This window comes from Chenopodium quinoa, unplaced genomic scaffold (assembly GCF_001683475.1).
Source record: "Chenopodium quinoa cultivar QQ74 unplaced genomic scaffold, ASM168347v1, whole genome shotgun sequence".
In the NCBI taxonomy this organism is placed as follows: Eukaryota; Viridiplantae; Streptophyta; class Magnoliopsida; order Caryophyllales; family Amaranthaceae; genus Chenopodium; species Chenopodium quinoa.
In genome coordinates, this window is record NW_018745000.1 from 6,238,155 (window position 1) to 6,260,080 (window position 21,926).

Sequence of the window (21,926 nt, forward strand, 5' to 3'; positions counted from 1 at the left end):
TTGGTTCCGAATCCTTGATTATATATGTGTTTAGCTCTTAATCTCCAAGTTTGATGTTCCCTGATTCCCCTAGAGTTTTAAATCTCATAGTTTCCAATACTTGTTAGTCTTTGTTAATTGTTAGAGTAATTTTGGTAGCCTTAGTTTATTTATTGTCTTGTTTTCCACCACTCTTATTCATATACACCCCTTTTAAAACTCTATTGTTAGCACTTAGCTTTGCAATCTCCCGTTTCTCCGTGGATCTCGACCCTTGCTTGTCTCTATACTCATTTAGGTAATCTAGGATTAATTTGATAGGAAGGTGTATTGACGACGACATTACGTTCCTCATCAAATTTTGGCGCCGTTGTCGGGGAAACGGTCAATTTTGTTTTTCTTTTGTGTTATTTTAGAGTCTTATTTTCTTTTGTTTTTGTCCATTTGATTGTGCTAGTCATTTCTAATCGTTTGCTTAGCTTTGGTGGATGCAAAGGAGATCTCAAGGACCACCTTCTCACTACATTGATCACGAAATAGACCGTACCTTGAGACAAGTCCGCAGACTTTATCAAGAAGAAGGAAGAGGTTTTGGAGCTATTTTTGATAGTGAGAGTGATACTTGCTCTTCACACTCTCAAGGCGAAGAAATGGCTGGGCAACAAGTGGACGTTTTATTTCGTGAGTTCAGTAATCCGGAGGATTATGAGCTCACCGGTGGGATATTGCTACCCGCCACGGAAACTAACTTCACCATCCATCCTCAATATACAAGAATGGTACAAGTAGAGCAATTTTCGGGTTCTCCAAGTGAAGACCCCATTGAGCATCTTGATAGATTTCTTGAGCTTTGTGCCATGATACAAACCAACCAAGTTTCTCAAGAATACATTTGGATGCACCTATTCCGGCAGTCTCTTGCGGGGAGGGCAAAGAAGTGGCTCAAGCAAGTCAATCCTAATTCTCTCACAACATGGAGGGAAATTGTCCAAGCATTCTTGAAAAGGTTCATCTCCGAAGAGAAAACCGCCGACATGAGGAGGAAAATTGCATCTTTTGAACAAGAGGCGGAGGAAAGCCTTAGTGAAGCTTGGGAGAGGCTTAAAGAGTTGGTGCAAGCATTCCCTCACCATGAATTCAATCAAAGCTTACTCATGAGGTTCTTCTACGATGGATTGGAGCCAATGTCTAGAGCCAACTTGGACGCGGGGGCAGGTGGACAATTGATCAAAGTCCCTCAAAACCAAGTTGAAGCAACAATTGTGGAGGTGGTGAAGAACTATTCTTGGGGAAGTAGAAGGAGGAATGCACCTAGAAAGGGTGGAAAGTATGAGTTGGAGAAGGTTGATCAATTACAACATCAAATTGAGATGTTGACAAAAGGGCTTGCAAAGTTGAATACAAATATCAATAGTGGTGCAAGCTCCTCCCAAGTTAACTCTTTCTCTTGTCAAAATTGTGGTGATACAAACCACGATACATCTTATTGTGGAGGTTTGAGCCCGGAGCATGTCGCGGCTTACAACACAAGGCAAGATGGATATAGGGGAAGTGGTGGAGGAGTAGCTTGGAGACAACCACCACCCGGATTTGCAAACCAACCCTAACAATGGAACCAACAAGCTCAACAACCATACAATTCCAACCCACAATACCAAAACCACAACCCTCCTACATACCAAAACCAATACCAAAACCAAAACCCAAAAGGAAACTACCCAATGAACCATCAACAAAATAGCCAACACCAATACCAAAATCAAAATCAAGCAACTCAAAGGAGTCAAGAGCAAGTGTCTCAACCCGATTCTACTCAAACCCAAATTCTCCAACAACTCAAAGCCATGAATCAACAAATCCAAGAGCTTAAGGCTCACAACAAGATGGTTGATTCTCAATTAGCTCAAGTGGCCGAAAATTCTTCCTTGAAATCTTCTTCTAAACTACCCGGACAACCAAACACAAACCCATCTCACAACCTCAAACAACCCGACACATGCAAGGCGATCACCTTGAGATCGGGAGCTTCTTATGAAGGCCCAAAAGGGAGTGAGGAGGTAGAGAAAGAAGGGGAATATAAGAAGGGAGATGAGGAGGTAAATGTTGAGAAAGAAGTTAGAGACAAGAAGTCAAAGGGTAAGGACCCCATTGACACTAGCAAGTATGATAATCCGGTACCTTATCCCGGGAGGGTTGCGGAGCGAAGGTTGAATGACAAATTTGCAAAGTTTCTTGATGTCATGAAAGGGTTACACATCAACCTACCTTTCCTTGAAGTGGTGACACAAATGCCATCTTATGCGAAGTTTCTCAAAGATATCCTATCGAACAAAAGGAAGCTCAAGGATGAATTTATTACACTTCCACATCAAGTGAGTGCGCTTGTTCAACATAAGATGCCAAAGTAGCAAAGAGACCCCGGAAGTTTCACATTGTCGGTCAAGATTAGCAACTTGGAGCCTAAAAGAGCTCTAGCCGACCTTGGGGCTAGTGTTAGCCTAATGTCGTTGTCCATTGCTCAACAATTGAATATCGAGAAGATACCCACAAGGAAGACCATTCAACTAGCCGACCGATCGGTTAAGTTGCCTTGTGGAGAAATTGAAGATGTCCCCATTCAAGTGGGACACATCTATGTACCTTGTGATTTTGTTGTAATGGATATGGAGGAGGATGAGAACACTCCTTTGATTCTTGGAAGGGAAACATTGAAGACATTGGGGGCCGTCATTAATTGCAAAAACAATACCATTACTTGTGAAGTAGCCGATGAAAAGATTGTTTTTGAATTCTCTAAGCTGCTCAAGACCCCCATGGTTGAGAAGTGTTATAGGGTTGATGTGGTAGGTGAGGAGTTGTATCGTTTGGAAAGGGTTATGATGAGCCCTCAAGATCCAATGGTTGAGGCTCTTACATGTGAGGAAGAGTACTACTCTCACGAGGCAAAGGAGTTCTTCATTACTATTGAAGAAGCCAAAAGAGAGGAAGAGAACGATCCTAAGCATGAAGAGGAGAAATTGGAGGAGATTTCTAAGCCTCCTCCCAAGGTAGAACTCAAACCCCTTCCCCCCTCTTTGAAATATGCTTACCTTGGAAATGAAGGGGAATACCCGGTTATTGTCAATGTTACCCTTGATGGGCATGATTTGGAAAAATTGCTTGACGTTTTGAGAAAATATAGAGGTGTGATAGGGTATAGCATTGATGATATCAAGGGTATTAGCCCTTCGTTGTGCATGCATTGAATCCATCTTGAGAATGATGATGCCACCTCCATTGAGCCTCAAAGAAGGTTAAATCCTAACCTTAAAGAGGTAGTAAAAAAGGAGATTTTGAAACTACGTGAAGCGGGGATTATCTATGCTATCTCCGATAGCAAATGGGTAACCCCAGTTCACGTAGTTCCTAAGAAAGGTGGCATGACCATACTCAAGAATGAGAAGGGAGAGGACATCTCCACCCGAACGGTGACCGGGTGGAGAATGTGCATTGATTATCGGAAGTTGAATAAAAATACAAATAAAGATCACTTCCCTCTCCCTTTCATCGACCAAATGTTGGAAAGGTTATCAAAACATGCCTTTTATTGCTTCTTGGATGGATACTCGGGATTTTTCCAAATCCCAATCCACCCTAAGGATCAAGAGAAGACCACTTTCACTTGTCCTTATGGGACATTTGCATACCGAAGGATGCCCTTCGGCCTATGCAACACCCCATCAACTTTCCAGCGATGCATGACCTCCATTTTCTCTGAAATGTTGGAGAATGAAAATGAAGTATTCATGGATGATTTCAGTGTAGGCGGCTCCTCTTTTGACATGTGCTTATTTAACCTCGAAAAAGTCTTGAAGCGATGTCAAGAGACGAGCCTTGTTTTGAATTGGGAAAAATGCCATTTTATGGTTGAGGAGGGGATTGTCCTCGGCCATAAGGTGTCAAAAAGAGGGATTGAAGTTGATCCGGCTAAGGTGTCGGTAATAACCAAGCTACCTCCGCCTACTTCCATTACGGGAGTAAGGGCTTTCTTGGGGCACGCGGGTTTTTACCGGAGGTTTATCAAAGATTTTTCCACCATATCTAAACCTTTAACCGGATTGCTTCAAAAGGATAAAGATTTTTGTTTTGATGATAGTTTCCTTCGAGCCTTCAATAAGCTCAAGGAAGCTCTCACATCTGCTCCTGTAGTGCAAGCTCCAGATTGGAGCTTGCCATTTGAACTAATGTGTGATGCTAGTGACTTCGCAGTGGGAGCCACATTAGGTCAAAGAGCAAGAGGCAAGCTGCATGTTATTTCCTATGCTAGTAGAACCTTGGATGATGCCCAAAAGAATAATACTGCTACAGAAAAGGAGATGCTTGCGATTGTGTTTTCTATGGACAAGTTTCGGCCCTATCTTGTTTGTTCCAAGGTGATAGTGTACACGGACCATGCTGTGGTTCGATACTTAATGAACAAGAAGGATGCAAAGCCTAGGCTAATACGGTGGGTCCTCCTCCTTCAAGATTTTGACATTGAAATGAGGGATAAGAAGGGGGCCGAAAACCACGTTGCCGATCACTTGTCTTGATTACCTCATAATGATGTTGAAAGTGTTCCGATAAATGAGGAGATGGGTGTTGAGACCCTTATGGCTATCGCTAATTCTCCTAGTCCGTGGTTTGCGGATTTCGCAAATTACCTAGCTAGTGGAATTATCCCATACCAATACTCATCTCAGCAAAAGAAGAGGTTTTTCAAAGAAGTAAGGCGGTATTTTTGGGACGACCCATTATTATTCAAACAATGTGGGGATGGTATATTCCGGAGGTGTGTCCCGGACCATGAAATTGAGGGTGTGCTCGAACATTGCCATTCACTACCGTGTGGAGGACATGGTGGTGTGACTAAAACTGTGGCTAAAATCTCTCAATCCCTTCTATGATGGCCTACCATGCATCGTGATGCCCAACGATACATATCTAGGTGTGATAGGTGCCAAAGAGCGGGAGGCAACACAAAACGGGATAAAATGCCTCAATTGGGTATCCTTGAAGTTGAACCGTTTGATGTTTGGGGGGTTGATTTCATGGGTCCATTCGTGTCCTCATGTGGAAATTCTTATATATTGGTTGCGGTTGACTACATGACCAAGTGGATAGAGGCTATACCATCGCCAACCAACGACCACAAAGTAGTCCTCAAGCTTCTACGGAATATCATCTTTCCAAGATTTGGGGTGCCCCGGACTCTAATTAGTGATGGTGGATCGCACTTTGCCAAGAAGCAGCTTGAAGCCCTCCTCAAGAAATATGGTGTCCACCATAAAGTAGGGCTCCCATATCATCCCCAAACCCAAGGTCAAGTTGAGGTATCGAACCGAGAGATCAAGAACCTACTTGAGAAGATGGTGAACCGGACTCGAAAGGATTGGTCCCTCAAACTTGATGATACTCTATGGGCCCTTAGAACGGCCTACAAAGCCCCGATAGGAACTACTCCATACCAGTTGGTTTATGGCAAGGCTTGCCATCTCCCGGTAGAGTTGGAACATAAGGCTTGGTGGGCCATCAAGGAGCTTAATATGGACCTTGGGGAAGCCGGAAAGAAAAGGTTGATGAAATTGAATGAACTAGAGGAGCTTCGTTTCGATGCATACGAGAATTCAAGGCTTTATAAGGAGCAAACAAAGAAGTGGCACGATCAAAGAATAAGGTTCAAGGAATTTAAGGTTGGAGATGAAGTTCTACTTTTCAACTCTAGACTTCGTCTTTTCCCCAGAAAACTGAAATCCAAATGGTCCTGTCCTTTCAAGATTTCTAATGTCACTCCTTATGGGTCCTTTGAGCTAGATGCGGGCGATCACAAGTTTTGGGTTAATGGACACCGCATCAAACTCCATCATTCAGGAGACGAAGTTGGTCGTATTGAGTGCCTTAGGCTTGATCCTATGGATTACGAGCCTTCTCTTGTTCAGCCTTAATGAATCAGAACAACGGTCAAGCTAATGACCTTAAAAAGAAGCGCTTCTCGGGAGGCAACCCGAGCCCCTTTCTCCCTTCTATTCTTTGAATTTTTAATTTTCATACCTAGATTTTATGATTGGATCTAATCCATAACTGTTTTTATTGTAGGTCAAGTAGGCCCAAAGAAGGAGCACAATGAAGAGAATTAACGACATTCACGCGCTTTTGATGATCTCGGGATGGGAGCTCTCGAAGCCAAATCCGTAATATAGAAATATTATCGTTTTGAACTTGAACTTTTGTATGCTTCTGATGGGGTTGTAATATTTGATAAAAATTTTAGTTTTATGTGTTAGGGATTTTTGGTAGAGTTAGAGAACTTTTTAAATCGAAAAAGTTTGAGAGTTTTCTGTAGATGCCTTGAGAGGGCTCGACAGGACGCTCATGAGGTCTGCGCGGGCGCGCAGAGTCCCTAGCGCGGGCGCGCACTTTCTGAAAAAAAGGGGGCAATGTTTCTGTAGATGGCATTCGCGCCCGTGAGAGAGCTCTCACAGGTCTGCGCGGGCGCGCAGGATTTGTTCGCAGGCGCGCAGGATTTTTTAGCAGGCGCGCAGGGTGTGTTCGCGGGCGCGCACGACTCCAGTTCAGAAAACGCAGGTATGCCTCTTTCTTCTTCATTTTCACTTTCATGCTCTCACTTCTTTCTCTCTCCTAAGCCCTAACCTCCATTGCTAACCTCCATCATACCTCAAAATCTTCACTTTTCCTCCCCAAATCGCCCTCAAAATTCATCAAACACTCACCAAAACCTCACTTTACACACTTTTGCTCATCAAAAACCCTTGAATCTCACCCAAGAAATTTTAAGAAAACCCCAAAAACCCCAATCTCCCATTGCACGAAGCTAGCCCCCTCGGTGAAGTTTTCGTTCGAATTTTCATCTTCAAGAAGGTATATCTAACTCCCTAAGCCTAATTTCTGCTACATTTTGATAGAATTCATGATAGACTTCTTGAATTTGTGATGTTTGTGGGAGAAATTTTGACTCAATTGAAATACATGTGATATTTTTGCAATTCTTATGATTATATTGACATGTATATGAGTATTCTTGCAAATATGCGATTCTAATGAAATACATGTGAATGATTTGCAATTCTTGGGATTTTCTTGAAATAGTTAGGGAATTGTGAATTGTTAGATAAGGGTATTTGTGGGTTTATGATATGTAAATTTTTGGCCATGAATTTCATGATGAGTGTGAGTAATTTGGGAATTTTGAGAATTGTTTGGGTGATGTATACATCTCATGAGCTCCTTGCCTATTGACTAATTTTGTTACGTTGTTGTTGTATTTGTTGTGCTAATTGTTGTTTTGTAGGATTTCGCTTGATAGTGCGATTGAATTTTTGGGTTGGTACTCTTCGAATTGTGGTTTGGATTGATATTTTCGGTGTTTTGGTGTGAAATTCTTTGTGGTTTAAACTTTTGAGAAGTGGTTGGGGTGAAGATGTTGAAATTCAGTAGAAAACGATCAAAGAGTGGGACGGAACCACAACCCTCCCAACCTTCCCAATCCCAACAAAATCAACCAATTTTACCCCCTCTTACCTTCCAAAATAACAACCACGAAGCCAAATACAAAAAAATGAAAGAGAGGAAGCTTAGACCCTCCAAGCACTATCAGCGTCCTACCACCACAAGCTTGGGTGTCGACGAAGACATTTGGGTACTCTTTGAGAACCTCAATTTGGGTACATTTGTGAGCTCGTCATTCAACACCTACCTTGAGCCAACCCTTGAATTCTTTTCCACTTTCTCCAACGAAGCTGTGGGGGATGACGACTTTAGAGTAACCTTCCAGCTTTTCAACAAATCTCATTCACTATCCTTGAGAGAGCTCAACATTGCCCTGGACTTTAATCCAGATGCTAACCTTGTTGCTCCCGAGTACTCCTCCTTCGAAGTTTATAATGAAAGACATTGGTGGAGGGGGATCACGGGAAAAGAAGAGTTCAACACCCGCTACTCCTTAGCCAGTGAGATCGCTCACCCGGCCCTAAGAATCCTGCACCGTATACTTGGATACGCTATTTTCAACAAGCAGGATTTAGGGAAGATGTCTAGGGAGGATATTCTCACTCTGTGGTTCGCTACTCAGCCGACCTTAGGCCGATGAGTGAACCTGGGCTACTTCTTCATCAAAAATTGCTTATCAATCGCCAAGGGGAAGGAGACCGGCGAAATCGCCTGTGGGAGTATGGTAACAAGGTTAGCCCTGAAGCTTGGGCATGGGGACCTCCTCCCCTCTTGCACTATGGTTGGGAATAGCAGTGACATCTTTCTCAATCTTGAGCAATTTAAAAGGTTGGGATTCATTGCCTTCACCCTTAGAGAGGGAGTTTATGATTGGTTGGTGTCTCATGCACACCGTTTCTTTCTCCCAAACCCGGATCTTACCTCCTTCCAAAGGGAGTCCAGAAACATCTACTGGGTTAGGAGGGACAATGGTGTCCTTCCTGGAGCTGATCGGGGAGAGGGCCTTGTATTTGAGCAGGATGATGAGGAGATGGTGGAACAACGTCAACAACAACAACATCAACAACAACAACATCAACATCAACAACAACAACATCAACAACAACAACATCAACATCAACAACATCAACACCAACAGCAACAGCAGCAGCAGTTCTTCCAAAGCCAAGGCTTGGAAAGCCTTGAGCAGCGAATGGGGAGCCTCCAGTTGGGTGTTCAAAGCCTATTTGAAACCCAGCAAGGTATGTTTCTCCAACAGCAGTCTATTTATGATATGCATGTAGATAGAGGCGATGTCACGCCTCCGGTCAATTATCCATATTGGCCTCCCCAGCATGGCCCAGTGCTATCGTGGGGGGGTGACAACGCCCCTACCTACCCCTATTGGCAAGGACCTTCCGGTCCAAATAGGGTGCGCCATGATTTCCCTGACGCATCCGGGTCCTATTATTATAGGTTGTCAGGTGGTAGTGATTATAGGGGTGATCCCAATTACCCCTATGTTGACCCCACCCACCCCCAACCCCTAACCATGCCCCCCCAATTCGACCCGTTGCCTACTTGGCAACAAGAGCTCTTCCGAGGTCATTATGGTTGGCCTCCAGGCTACACTGGAGGTTGGGATCCCCATGGCCCACCTGACGGCTTCTCCTACGGGGATATGGGGCCGGACTCCGGTGCTGCTGGCCCTAGTGGGCACTAGCCCCCTGTTTTTCTTGGTTATTCCCCCTATCCTTCCCTTCCTTTGTTTTGTCTTAGAGCAACGAGGTCGTTACTCCTTCTAAGTGTGGGGGGGTATAAGTGTCAGGGGTCGATTCTTTTGTATATAAGGAGCTTGCATCACTATAGTGTGGGGGGGGGGAAATCTTAGCTTGCTGTCTATTTCCGCTGCTTTTATTTTATATCCTGTTGTTTTTGCTGTTTATGATGGGAAGATCTAATCCTTTGTATATAGTTTATGCTCCTTTTCTTTCTTTCTTTTTGGTGTGTTTTCCTTGTCTCACTGATGCAGATTGAAGAAGGAACTTCAAAAACAACTCACCCGCGCTTCAAACTGCAAACCCGACGGTGAGTATGGTATGACTACGCATTCCAAATTCAAGTGGCATTCGGTGAGACCCTTCCTTTTTCTTTTTGGTGTGTTTAGTTTTTTCTTCTTAGCCTAGGAAGGAGTTGAATGGTTCGAGGATGTTTGCATGCGGTTCCAAGGAACCAGGGATCGTTGGTATTGATACCGAACGATCACTTGTATGTCGATTGGGATTTATTTGAATCTTTATGCCTCATATGTGAACCCTCTTTACTCCTTTCTTTTGTTTCATTTCCTTTTTTATTTTGTGATAAGCATAATTATGGCATGATGATATAGTGGTATTTTGGAACTTGCTTACTACATTCGGACTCTATTTCCGTGATGATGCACCTTAGAATGCTAGTTTCTTCGTTCTTAACTTTGTGATGAGATGCACATTTCGAGATCGTTGTTGATTGAATTAGTCGAGTCTTAGTCAATGTAGCAAGGGCAAGAACTAGTGATGGCATTTGAACCCTTAGTTCACGGTTTGTGGTAAGACGGAGTTGCTCCTCATAGTGGATTTGACGCCCCCTAGTTGGTTGTTGCTCACTCTTCTCGTCCCTAGTGAGTTCGTTTTGTTCAAGCCTTCATCAATTTGTTGAGCGGCGTTTTTAGGATCCTCATCTATGCACGTTTGAATCCTTATGTTGATTATTAGCTCCCAATATCGTGACCTTGGACTTTTGGGGGAGGAAAAGGGCATCATTTCTCATTTTCATTTATATTCTCTTTTATTTAGCTACAAATTTGATTTTCTCTTTTGCATCAACCTCCTTGCCAACCAATTTGAGCCTAATGTTTTCCATTCTTGTCTCAACCCCATTACAAGCTTAACGGCCTATGTTTTACCAACCCTTTTAGTTAGTGAAGCACTGGGCTTGTAAGGCTAGTATGAAGAGCGTAGTGGATATGAGCATGAACCTTTGGTGAAATTGGTTTGGAGCAAATTCTTGAGATGAAAGTCTAAATTTAAGCATGAAAGAAAACTTGGGAAGTGTGATGCTTTGAGCAAAAAAAATAAAAAAATAAAAAATAAAAAAAAAAGTTAGAGAGAAAGAGAAAAAAGTGATATGAGAAATTGATCTATCTTGTGTATCCTTGAATAAAGTTAGTGATGCGAATGAAATCAAAATGTTTGGATGTTCGTTTGAGTTGTGGTTATGTCTTGAATTTTGACCTTGAGGGCTGCCCTTCCTCTTGCTTCACTTAGGGATTACCGCCACTATTTCAAATTGTTCTTCCGACCTCTACCTTAAGCCGTGTCATTACAACCTATGTAAAGCCCCTTAGACCTTAGAAGTCCGTGGTCATTAACCGGTGGAGGGAGATGGTTTTCAACCCTATGGAAAGAGCATGTATAGATGAGATGGCGGGATGATTTTTTTTTACCTCCTCAAAGTAATTCTTTTTTCCGGTTCCTTCGTGGAATCATGAGGAGCCACCTAGGGGGATGATTTGAAGCTAGTGGGGGGAACGCGGACCGTTCTAGAGGGGACTAGGGAGGAAGATGACTCATTAGTTCTCTATGCTTGGCTTAGACTTGATTCTTGCAACCTTTAGCATCTTGAGAAGTGCGTGCACCATTTAGTTGAGAATGACTAATATTCTTTGGTGTTGTTTATCATGGTTGAGCCCGAATAAAGCAATCGTCCATCTTGAAATTTGATGTTGTTTTCTTTAAGCCATGCCAAATTATGTTTATCTTTGTAGTGTTTGATTTGTCTTTTTCTCCTCGATTTTTGCCAAGAGTTGTGGGTTAATCTCTTTGGAAAATTTCACGAGAGCATACTCGTCCTCATAGGCGACTTTGAGGTTTAAATGGCTTGTTGTTTGTGCTAAAAACAACCGTGATTCCTACGAAAGTGAGTTAGTGTATATTCTTATGTCTTTCTTTTATTTTTAATCTTGGTTGTCTGCCTTTGTTTCCAATTTGGGTGGTGATCTTGCTTGAGGACAAGCAAGAGGTAAGTGTGGGGGAATTTGATAAGTGGCTTTTATGCCACTATTCAGGATCCTTTTTCCTATCATTTCCCTCCATTTATCGCTTGTTTAGCCCTATTTTGCCGCGCTTCTCCATATATTGCACAACAATGCTATTTCCCTCGTACTTCCCCTCTACTTTACCTTTTTGTGTTGTTTTTTCCTGTGTTTTGCAGGTAAACCAATCGACACGCGAAGTAGAAGAAAGTTTGGGGTAGTTTCGAGAGGCGGTTTCAATAGCAAATCAAGTGAGGAGCTTTAATCAGGCTGTGCGCCCAGGAGAGCCCTCTCTCCCGCTCTGCGCGTGTAGGGTTTCGTAGTGACCCGACACTACGCGGAAGGAAACCCACCAAGACTCGCCCCTTAATTAAAGCAATTAAACAAGCATAATTAACTTAATCAAACAAGATTAAGGACAAGAATTATACCTTTGACGCGTGCTTCGCTCCTAAAGAGCTCTTACTTCAAAATCCCGAAAAGACGAGATCTCCGACGGATCGTACCCTCGACCCGACCCGAGCGTCCTAAGTCTTGAAGGTTAGTCAAGACCCGGACAAAATAACTATGAGTTTTACGAATCAAAGGTTTACTCCTTTTAGAGTTGACTTTTTAATTCCACTCAAGGTTGTATTCTCAAAATCCCAACCAAGTGGGTATTTATAGAGAATGGGGACTTGAAACCCCTTTTCATGATCAATGTGGGATCATGTGCAATTGCAATAATTTATTTAATTCTAAAATAAATAATTATGCAAACAATCACAAGCCAACAAGTGGCAAAAGGAGAGAATGGGTTAGGTGAGGACCATATCCCATGGGGGGGACCATTGCCTTGCTCCCCAAGGGAAGCTTGGTGGCTTTGGTCCCCACTCCCCTTTCAAACCGCCAATTGCAAGGCAGCTAGGCTGGCTGCCACCTGGCGCTGCCAGCACGCACAGCCAGCTAGCTTGCTGGCTGGCGCACCAAGCATCACGCACCAATTTGCCCAGCGCCACTATCGCACGCACAGCATCCATCGCCCAGCTAGCACTTGTTGGGCATCGCTGGCGCTGGTGCCTTGCTATTGCAGGCATACGCACACACATATGCGTGGTGCTGCCTCGCTACTATCGCAGGCACACACGCACGCATATGCGTGGTGCTGCCTTGCCATCGCATGCGCAGCCATGCATCGCCCAGCTCGTGCCTGCTGGGCATCGCTGATGCTGGCCCTCTCATCCCACGCATTGGCAGGTCGCACATGCCTCACATCAGCCATGCGCCACGCACCATGCACTGCCAGCCCACACGCATCAATGCGCCTGTGGTGCGAGGCTGCTTGTGCGAGGCCTGGCATCACGCTGGCGCGCAGCCTCTCGCATGTACTGCGATGCTTGGTGCTGCCATGTGAAGGCTAGCACTCAAGCACACGCACATGGCGCGCCATTGCCAGGCAGCCAACCATGCCACCACTTAGTGCTTGCGATGGTGCTGCCAAGCCAGGCACGCACGCACGCACCACCTAGTGCTTGCGATGGTGCGCCTGGTGCTGTCATGGCCTGCGATAGGCGCCACATGCACCCAGGCACCACGCTAGCATGCTTGCTAGCTGTTATGGGCTACCCGGTGCTTGTGTGGCCTGCGATGGCTGCCATGCGCACCTAGGCACCCATGCTAGCTTGCGATGGGCTGCCAGGGTGCGCCTAGGCTGCGATGGTGCCTAGCACACCATGGTGCGCCTAGCACACACATGGTGCACCTAGGCATGCTATGAGCTAGCCTAGCCTAGCTACGGCTACGCTCATACTTGTTGCTTGTGATTTTGCGACGCTCGGTATCGACGCCCTAGGCTCGATTTCCGACGTCTGTATTCGTAAAACTCTGTCGACTCATTAAATCCTTTCGGATTAATTCGAAGTCTCGGATCGGAGATTCGATTGGGTTCGACCCGAAGGGTTCAGTTAAGATTAAGCTGTAATATCAATTGTACCCTGATATTACTGATCGGAAGCGGCCTCCACCTAGGCATTCCGATCACTTGACCTTACAGAAGAATTACCTCTGTAATAATTCTGAACCCTCTATCGGAATAATACACTTGCTGAAAGGACACCATTCCTTTCAGCGCGGGCGCGCAACCCTAGGGAGAAGGCGCGCATTCAAGGCCAAATCAGAAGGCAACTTTCTGTAGATGCCAAGCGCGCTCAGTAGAGGGCGCGCTACTCATCCTGCGCGGGCGCGATAGTTCCTAGAGAGGGCGCGCAGATTAGTTTGAACTCTTGAAGATAGAAGGCAACTTTCTGTAGATGCCAAGCGCGCTCAGTAGAGGGCGCGCAGTATATTTCGCGGGCGCGCAGATGTTAGCAAAGGGCGCGCACACGGAAGTTCGCGGGCGCGCAAATAGCTATAGCGGGCGCGCACGCCGTCAGCCCAGCCCGTTTTTATTTCCCTACTTAAAATCTGATTTGAAAAGGGAATGAAGGCAGCTATTCCATTTAGGGTAATATGCTTAGAACATTTCTAGAGAGAGAATAGCCTCCATTGATGCTTGTATAAGTTTTTAGAGAGAGAAATTCAGATTCTTAGTCTTTTATCACCCAAACTTTAATCTTTAATCTAGATTAGTGTTTTGATCATACTTGTAATCAATATTGGAGCAATCTATTGGATTTTTTATGGTTCACCATTGAAGGTTCAAAGACCCATTTTCTTATTTCAATACAAGGTTGAAGCTTTGTGAGCTCTTTCTATCTTAATCCCTTTTATTTTGGTTTATTTACATATTTCAAGTATTTTTGATTGTTATGTTGATGATTTTGATTATGGCCAATATTTTGGGTATTGTTTATATGAGTAGTTTCTCTCTCCTAGGCTAGACTTTTAGCTAGGGGAAGGGGAATGGATGACTTGGTTGCTATTTGATTAAATACTTGATTTTTGGGGATTTAAACCCTTGTTGTATGAACTTATGCTTATTGTTATATGGTTGATGTTGTGCACCATTGACTATATTATTACATGTCCTAATTAATGCGCGGGAGTGATCATGTTTAGATAGATCGTAGTTTATACATTGCTTAATCAATTGCATGCGAATGAATTGTGTTTAGTAGGATCCTTGCTCCCTTGGTTCCGAATCCTTGATTATCTATGTGTTTAGCTCTTAATCTCCAAGTTTGATGTTCCCCGATCCCCCTAGCGTTTTAAATCTCATAGTTTCCAATACTTGTTAGTCTTTGTTAATTGTTAGAGTAATTTTGGTAGCCTTAGTTTATTTATTGTCTTGTATTCCACCACTCTTATTCATATACACCCCTTTTAAAACTCTATTGTTAGCACTTAGCTTTGCAATCTCCCGTTTCTCCGTGGATCTCGACCCTTGCTTGCCTCTATACTCATTTAGGTAATCTAGGATTAATTTGATAGGAAGGTGTATTGACGACGACATTACGTTCCTCATCATGCCCGAGTTCATCAGTTGAAAAGACAAGTACTGGGGTGAGTTATGCTCATCCCGGTGCACATACAATGAAGACAAAAATTCGACGGTAAGCCTCTTGTAAGTGAGAGCATGCATGGTAAGGAAAGAATCGAAGTTGGTATATGAAAATAATTGAACCATGTCACTTTCGATCCCTAAAGCCCTAGCGGCTAAAGGGTCGTAGAACTTTGTAGGCCGGATCGGTCGGTGGGATAAGCCTACATATTTGTCCAAAAAGGACGGGTTATTAAAAACAATACCCATGGTGTCCACCGTGGGTGGAGCCATGGATGAGGATGCATCGTCCCGACCCGGCCTCCTAGTCGATGTCTTTGTTCTAAGCATGTTTGATTCAAGAAATTAAGCACAATATACCAATTAACAAGCAAGAAACTATCCTAGCATGCAATGTACTACCCTAACACTACTAATTCACCCAAACTTGCAACAATAAAGCACAATTCAACAACAAATATTCAATAAAACTAATGAAATTGGACAAAAATTGCGAAAATCAATGAGTTTAAGAACGAATTCACCAAGGACTCCACAAAGTGGAGTTGTGTTGAGCTCAAAGTGGGCCGAATTTTGCTTCTAATCGCTTGAAAAATGCTCCAATGCAAGGGGGATGCCGAAATCTTGAAGAAGAATTGGGGAATTAGGGTTTGATTTGAGGATTTGGGGGAGGAATTTGGGAGTTAGGGTTTGTTTAGAGAGAGAAAGGGTAGGAAAGAGTGTTAGAGAGTTGGGAAATAATGAGAGAGTTTGAGTGAAATTGTGTTTAAAAGAGCCGAAATATTGTCCGGAACCCGCGCTGCACGGCCGTGCTATAATTAGCACGGCCGTGCTAAAGTTTGGCACGGCCGTGTTGGCTTGGCAGGCTGCTTTGCAAAATCGAATTTCAGATGGCACGGCCGTGCTAGAATTGGCACGGCCGTGCTATTTCTTGGCACGGCCGTGTTAGCATGTCAGTAGGCTTTTTAGGTTTGGCACGGCCGTGCAGAATTTGGCACGGCCGTGCTGGATGCTGGCACGGCCGTGCTGTCTGATGGCACGGGCGTGCTAACTGCTGCAGTCTGCAGGCTTTCTTTTCCTTCAAAGCACGCATCACTCTCTTCATTTCGACTTCTAACCAATCTTCTACCTACACAAAAACACACAAGAGCACACAGAACTCACACAAATTAGGAGCTAAACCAACAAAAAAAAGTAAAGCAAAAGAAACTACTCTAGTAAAAGCAAGAAAATCGGGTTGCCTCCCGGAAGCGCTAAGTTTAACGTCGATAGCTTGACGTGGTCACATTCAACTCTTGTGACCGCATTTGAACACATCTATCACACCAAAATGGGCTCCCTCATAGTATGTCTTCAACCTTTTCCCATTAACCACGAAGGATTGCAACCCACTAGAATCATAAAGCTCAACCGCACCGGAAGGGAAAACATCTTTGACAGTGAAAGGACCCCTCCATCTTGACATCAACTTACCGGGGAAGAGCTTCATCCTAGAGTTATACAAGAGGACTTTGTCACCAACATTGAACACCTTCCGCTCTATCTTCCGGTCATGGAACTCCTTAGATCGAGACTTGTATAGGCTCGCACTGTCATATGCGTCCATCCGAAGCTCCTCCAACTCATGAAGGTCCAACATCCGTTGCTCTCCCGCGCTTGCTAGATCAAAATTTATCTTCTTGATAGCCCATTGAGCGCGGTGCTCTAGTTCGACCGGGAGGTGACATGCTTTCCCGTAGACTAAGCGGTATGGGGTGGTGCCTATTGGGTCTTGAAATCAGTCCGGTATGCCCAAAGTGCATCATCAAGCTTATCGGACCAATCTTTCATATTCTTCGCCACTGTCTTCTCAAGGATGGACTTTATCTGTCAATTGGAGACTTCCACTTGCCCACTAGATTGAGGGTGATTGGTTGTCCCGAACCTTTGATGTACTCCATTCTTTCGAAGCATCCTTTGAAAGGCCCCATGCACAAAGTGTGACCCATTGTCACTTATAACCGCTCTAGGAACCCCGAACCTTGGAAATATAATCTTCTTGAAGAGCTTCACTACCACCTTGTGATCATTTGTTGGGGAGGCAATTGCTTCCACCCACTTAGACACGTAATCCACAACCACAAGTATGTATTGGTTCCCACGGGAGGAAGGGAAAGGTCCCATGAAGTCTATGCCCCACACATCAAAGATCTCAAGTTCAAGTATGGGTTGTTAAGGCATTTCATTCTTCTTGGAAATGTTTCCACTTCGTTGGCAAGCATCGCAAGTTTTCACAAATGCCCACGCGTCCCTAAAGATATGGGGCCACCATAGCCCACATTGCAAAACCTTTTGGGCCGTTTTATTAGCCCCCATGTGACCTCCGCAAGGGTCGGAGTGGCACATTTTTAGCACACTATGAACTTCTTCCTCCGGAACGCACCTTCTTAGGAGACCATCTACACCTCTCTTGAGCAAAATTGGATCATCCCATATGTAATGCCTTGCATCTCTCCTAATCTTCTTCCGTTGGTTCTTGGAGTAATCGGGGGGAAACTCCTCACAAGCCAAGTAGTTTGCCATATCCGCAAATCATGGTAGAATCTTCTCCTTGAGGAGGTATAACACATCATCCTTCAACTCATCACAAATGGGCATCCCATCATCTTCTTGTTGCTCTCTCTCCATGCGCGAAAGGTGATCCGCAACCACATTCTCGGCTCCCTTCTTGTCCCGGATCTCCACATGAAATTGTTGTAAAGAGAGGCCCCATCGGAGGAGTCGTGGTTTGGATTCCTTCTTCGAAATTAGGTAATTGATGGCTGCATGGTCGGTGTAGACAATCGTTTTGGAACTAATGAGGTAGTCCCAAAATTTCTCAAATGCATGAACAATGGCTAGGAACTCTTTCTCTGTGGTGGTGTAGTTCCTTTGTGCTTCATTTAAGGTCTTGGACATGTAATAGACCACGTGAAGCCTCTTCTCAATTCGTTTCCCAAGAACACCTCCAATAGCCGTATCACTAGCATCGCACATCAACTCGAAAGGTAAATCCCACCGTGGTCCTTGCACAATCGAGGCCGAAATCAAAGCTTCCTTAAGTGTGTTAAAAGCTTGTAGTCACTCTTCATCGAACTTGAAGTCAACTTCCTTTTGCAATAAGGCATTCAAAGGCTTGGCTATAACAGAGAAATCTTTTATGAATCGCCGGTAGAACCCCGCATGCCCTAGGAATTGTCTTACCCCTTTTGCATTGACCGGTGGTGGTAGCTTTGCTATAACTTCAACCTTTGCTTTGTCCACCTCTATGCCGGCATTTGAGATCTTGTGACCGAGGACAATACCTTCTTCAATGATGAAGTGACACTTCTCCCAGTTGAGGACTAAGTTCACCTTCTCACACCGTTGTAGGCACATCCCCAAGTTCACTAGGCAATCATCAAAGGACGCTCCTCAAACAGAAAAATCATCCATAAAAACCTCCATCTCGGCCTCTAACATGTCCCCAAAAATGCTCATCATACACCGTTGAAAGGTGCCCGGTGCATTGCAAAGTCCAAAAGGCATTCTCCTGTAGGCAAAAGTACCATATGGACAAGTAAAAGTCGTCTTCTCTTGGCCATCCGGGTTTATAGGTATTTGGAAAAACCCTGAATAACCGTCAAGAAAGAAATAATACTTGTTCCTAGTTAGTCTTTCGAGCATTTGATCAATAAAAGGGAGGGGAAAATGGTCCTTTTTGGTAGATACGTTTAGACGTCTATAGTCTATGCACATCCGCCAACTGGTCACCGTTCTAGTTGAGATGAGCTCACCATTCTCATTCTCAACTACAGTCGTTCCCTCCTTCTTAGGGATAACATGCACAGGGGAAACCCATCTAGAGCTTGAAATGGGGAAGATGATACCTGCATCAAGGAGTTTGGTGATCTCTTTCTTCACCACCTCCCCCATTTGAGGATTGAGTTTCCTCTGCCTCTCAATAGAAGGCCTCGCACCATCCTCGAGAGTTATGTGATGCATACATATAGCGGGGCTAATACCCTTGAGGTTATCAATGGTATAGCCTATGGCACTTTGATGCTCTCTCAATACATCACACAACTTCCGAGTTTGATCCGCATCTAAAGAAGAATTCACAATGACAGGATAAGTTGAATTAGGACCAAGAAATTCGTACCTTAGATGTGATGGTAGAGGTTTCAATTCTACCTTAGGGGCCTCATTTACCTCTTTTGTGGTGGCCATAGCAAGTGCATACATGGGTGTAATTTCCTTGAAACCGTCATCACCATCATTTTCCTCTAGCATTTGCTCCTCTATGTACCTGCTCTCATCGGTATCACTTGGCTCAAGATCATGGTTAGTAGAAAGCAATAGTGTATGCATACTAGAGACAATCAAATCAATAGTGTCAATCATCATGCAGTTTTCGGAAGTAGACAAAGGATATTGCATGCTTTTGTTCAGATCAAATTCAAGGACCTCCTCTCCTACCTTTAAAGAAATCTTGGCACTCTTCACATCAATGAGAGCACCAGAGGTAGCTAGGAAAGATCGCCCAAGAATAATAGGTATATGATTATCTTCATCCATTTCCAAAACTACAAAATCCACAGGTATCACAAATTTCCCAACCCGTAGGGGAACATCTTCTACCTTACCCTTAGGAAATTTGATCGAACGATCAGCTAACTGTAGGGTAATGTTGGTAGGAAGAAGTTCTCCTACCCCTAATCTTTGATATACAGAATATGGCATAAGACTAACACTAGCCCCAAGATCACATAATGCATTATCAATTTTCATTTTATTAATAGCACAGGGGATTGAGAAATTACCTGGATCTCCCAATTTGGGAGGCATCTTGTTCATGATGATTGCACTACAATTCGCGGTGAGGTTAACAGTTTCCACCCCATCACAATTCCTCCTGCCACTCAAAATATCTTTCAAAAACCTAAAATAGTTAGGCATTTGTTTTATAGCATCGGTGAATGGTATGGAAAGGTGAATTTGCTTCAAAGTCTCTAAAAACTTACCAAATTGAACATCCAACTTATGTCTCACAAACTTATGGGGGTAAGGAAGTTTTTGCAATAGATTAGGTTCTTTGACTTGTGTTACTTCCTTTTCTTTTAGGACCTCAACAACTTTATCATTCTCTCCGGTCCTCTCCTCCTCACTCTCTATAACAGTATCAGTGGTAGGTGTAGTCACAGATTGACTCCTAGGTGGTACTACTTCATCGCTCCCCCTCAATGTCTTTCCACTCCTAGTGGTGATAGCATTTACAGAGTTTTTAGGGTCAATACCTTGAGGTGGAAGTTTTGACACTCCAACCCCATCCTTTATAGCACTAACCAACTGAGAAATCTGGGTTTCAAGCATTTTATTATGTGTCATCACTTCATTAAACTTTTTGTCATTGGTGGCCATGAAAGTGTTGAACATTATGGTCTGTGCTTCCATCATCTCCTCCAAACTAGTCCTTTGCGATGGTCCGTGAGCATTGTAGTTGTCATTAGAGGCTCGGGAACCACGCGCATTAGACTGTTGGGGATTTTGATTTTGGAAGTTGTTCCTGTTACCATTGTTATTCTAGTTTCCCCTGTTATTGGCATTCATGTTCTGATTGTATTGCCCTTGATTAACTTGATTACCTGCATTTTGTTGGTAATTATTCTAATTACCAAAATTACCATGTTGATTATAGGACCCTTGGGGATTTTGGTCCCTTTGGTTCCTGTTTCCCCACTGGTTTTGTTGTTAGTAGTCATAATTATTACCCTGTTGATTATAATTGTTCCCTCTTTGATTAGGTGGTAAATATCTGTTATTGTCATTCCTAGGTCTATTATCATAAGACAAGGCATTGACTTGTTCATTATCACACTCATTACCATCATTATAGTTAGATTGAAATTGGGAATCTACGTTGCAGGCAGAGGTATCATGGTCATAAGACCCACAGTTTTCACAGAATATACATCCAGCAGGCATATTATTAGAGTTAGAGTGCATACCTGCTCCCTTAGAATGGGATGGAAGATTTTGATACGGTGGAGCATCGAGCTTCTCTTTGATAATTGACATTTCCTTACCTAGATTTGCAATTTGCGATATCAAATTCCCGATTGCATTAAGGTGGTCTACCGAATAGACCGCTCCTCCACTCTTGCTCGTGGCCTCTCGCTCTCCATCTTGCCAATCCATGTGGTGTCGTACCACATCTTCTATGATATCAATGACCTCCTCTTCGGTCTTGTTCATATTAGGGCCACCTGCTCCTGCATCCAAACTAGTCTTACCTTGAGGACTCAATCCTCCATAGAAAATCTGTAGAACTTGGTATGTTGGGATTCCGTGGCGTGGGCACTCTCTTTGGTACTCCTTGTACCTTTCCTATGCTTCGTAGATTGACTCCCCACTCCTTTGTCGAAATCCCTGGATCAAAGCTCTAGCATCGGCCGTCTTCTTTGGGGAATAAAATCTTCCCAAGAATGTTGTCGTGACATCATCCCAAGTGTGTAGAGAGTTCGGCTTCACCTACTTCTCTAACCATTCGAGAGCTCTCCCAATAAGTGAAAAGGGGAAAAGCTTCAATCTCACGAACTCTTGATTCACCCCATTAACCTTGATGGTATTGCAGTACTTCTCAAATTCGTTCAAATGAGCCAAAGGGCTCTCATGCTTGGCACCACTAAACTACCTTCTCTCGATGAGGGTGATCATAGCCGGCCAGATATCAAAATCATTGGCCTCAGTAGTGGGTGGAGTAATCCCACTTGAAGCTCTATACGCCCTGGGAGTTCCCAACTCCTTAAGGGGTCGTGGTGCTGGTCGATTAGGTTGGCGCTGATTATTCATATCCGTCATTGGAATCGGTTGTTTTTCTGGCTCGGTCTTCTTTCCGTAAGAGTTTGATGACTTCGATCGGGACTTGCGGTTGCT

General features: G+C 43.9%; 1 protein-coding gene across 1 annotated transcript; it reads left to right on the forward strand.

Moving 5' to 3' along the window:
* The first annotated feature begins 1,823 nt into the window (after window positions 1-1,823).
* LOC110707608 lies at window positions 1,824-2,387 on the forward strand. Its single transcript, XM_021885635.1, has one exon. The coding sequence runs from the start codon at window positions 1,824-1,826 to the stop codon at window positions 2,385-2,387; it is 564 nt and encodes a 187-aa protein (XP_021741327.1).
* Window positions 2,388-21,926: the final 19,539 nt, after the last annotated feature.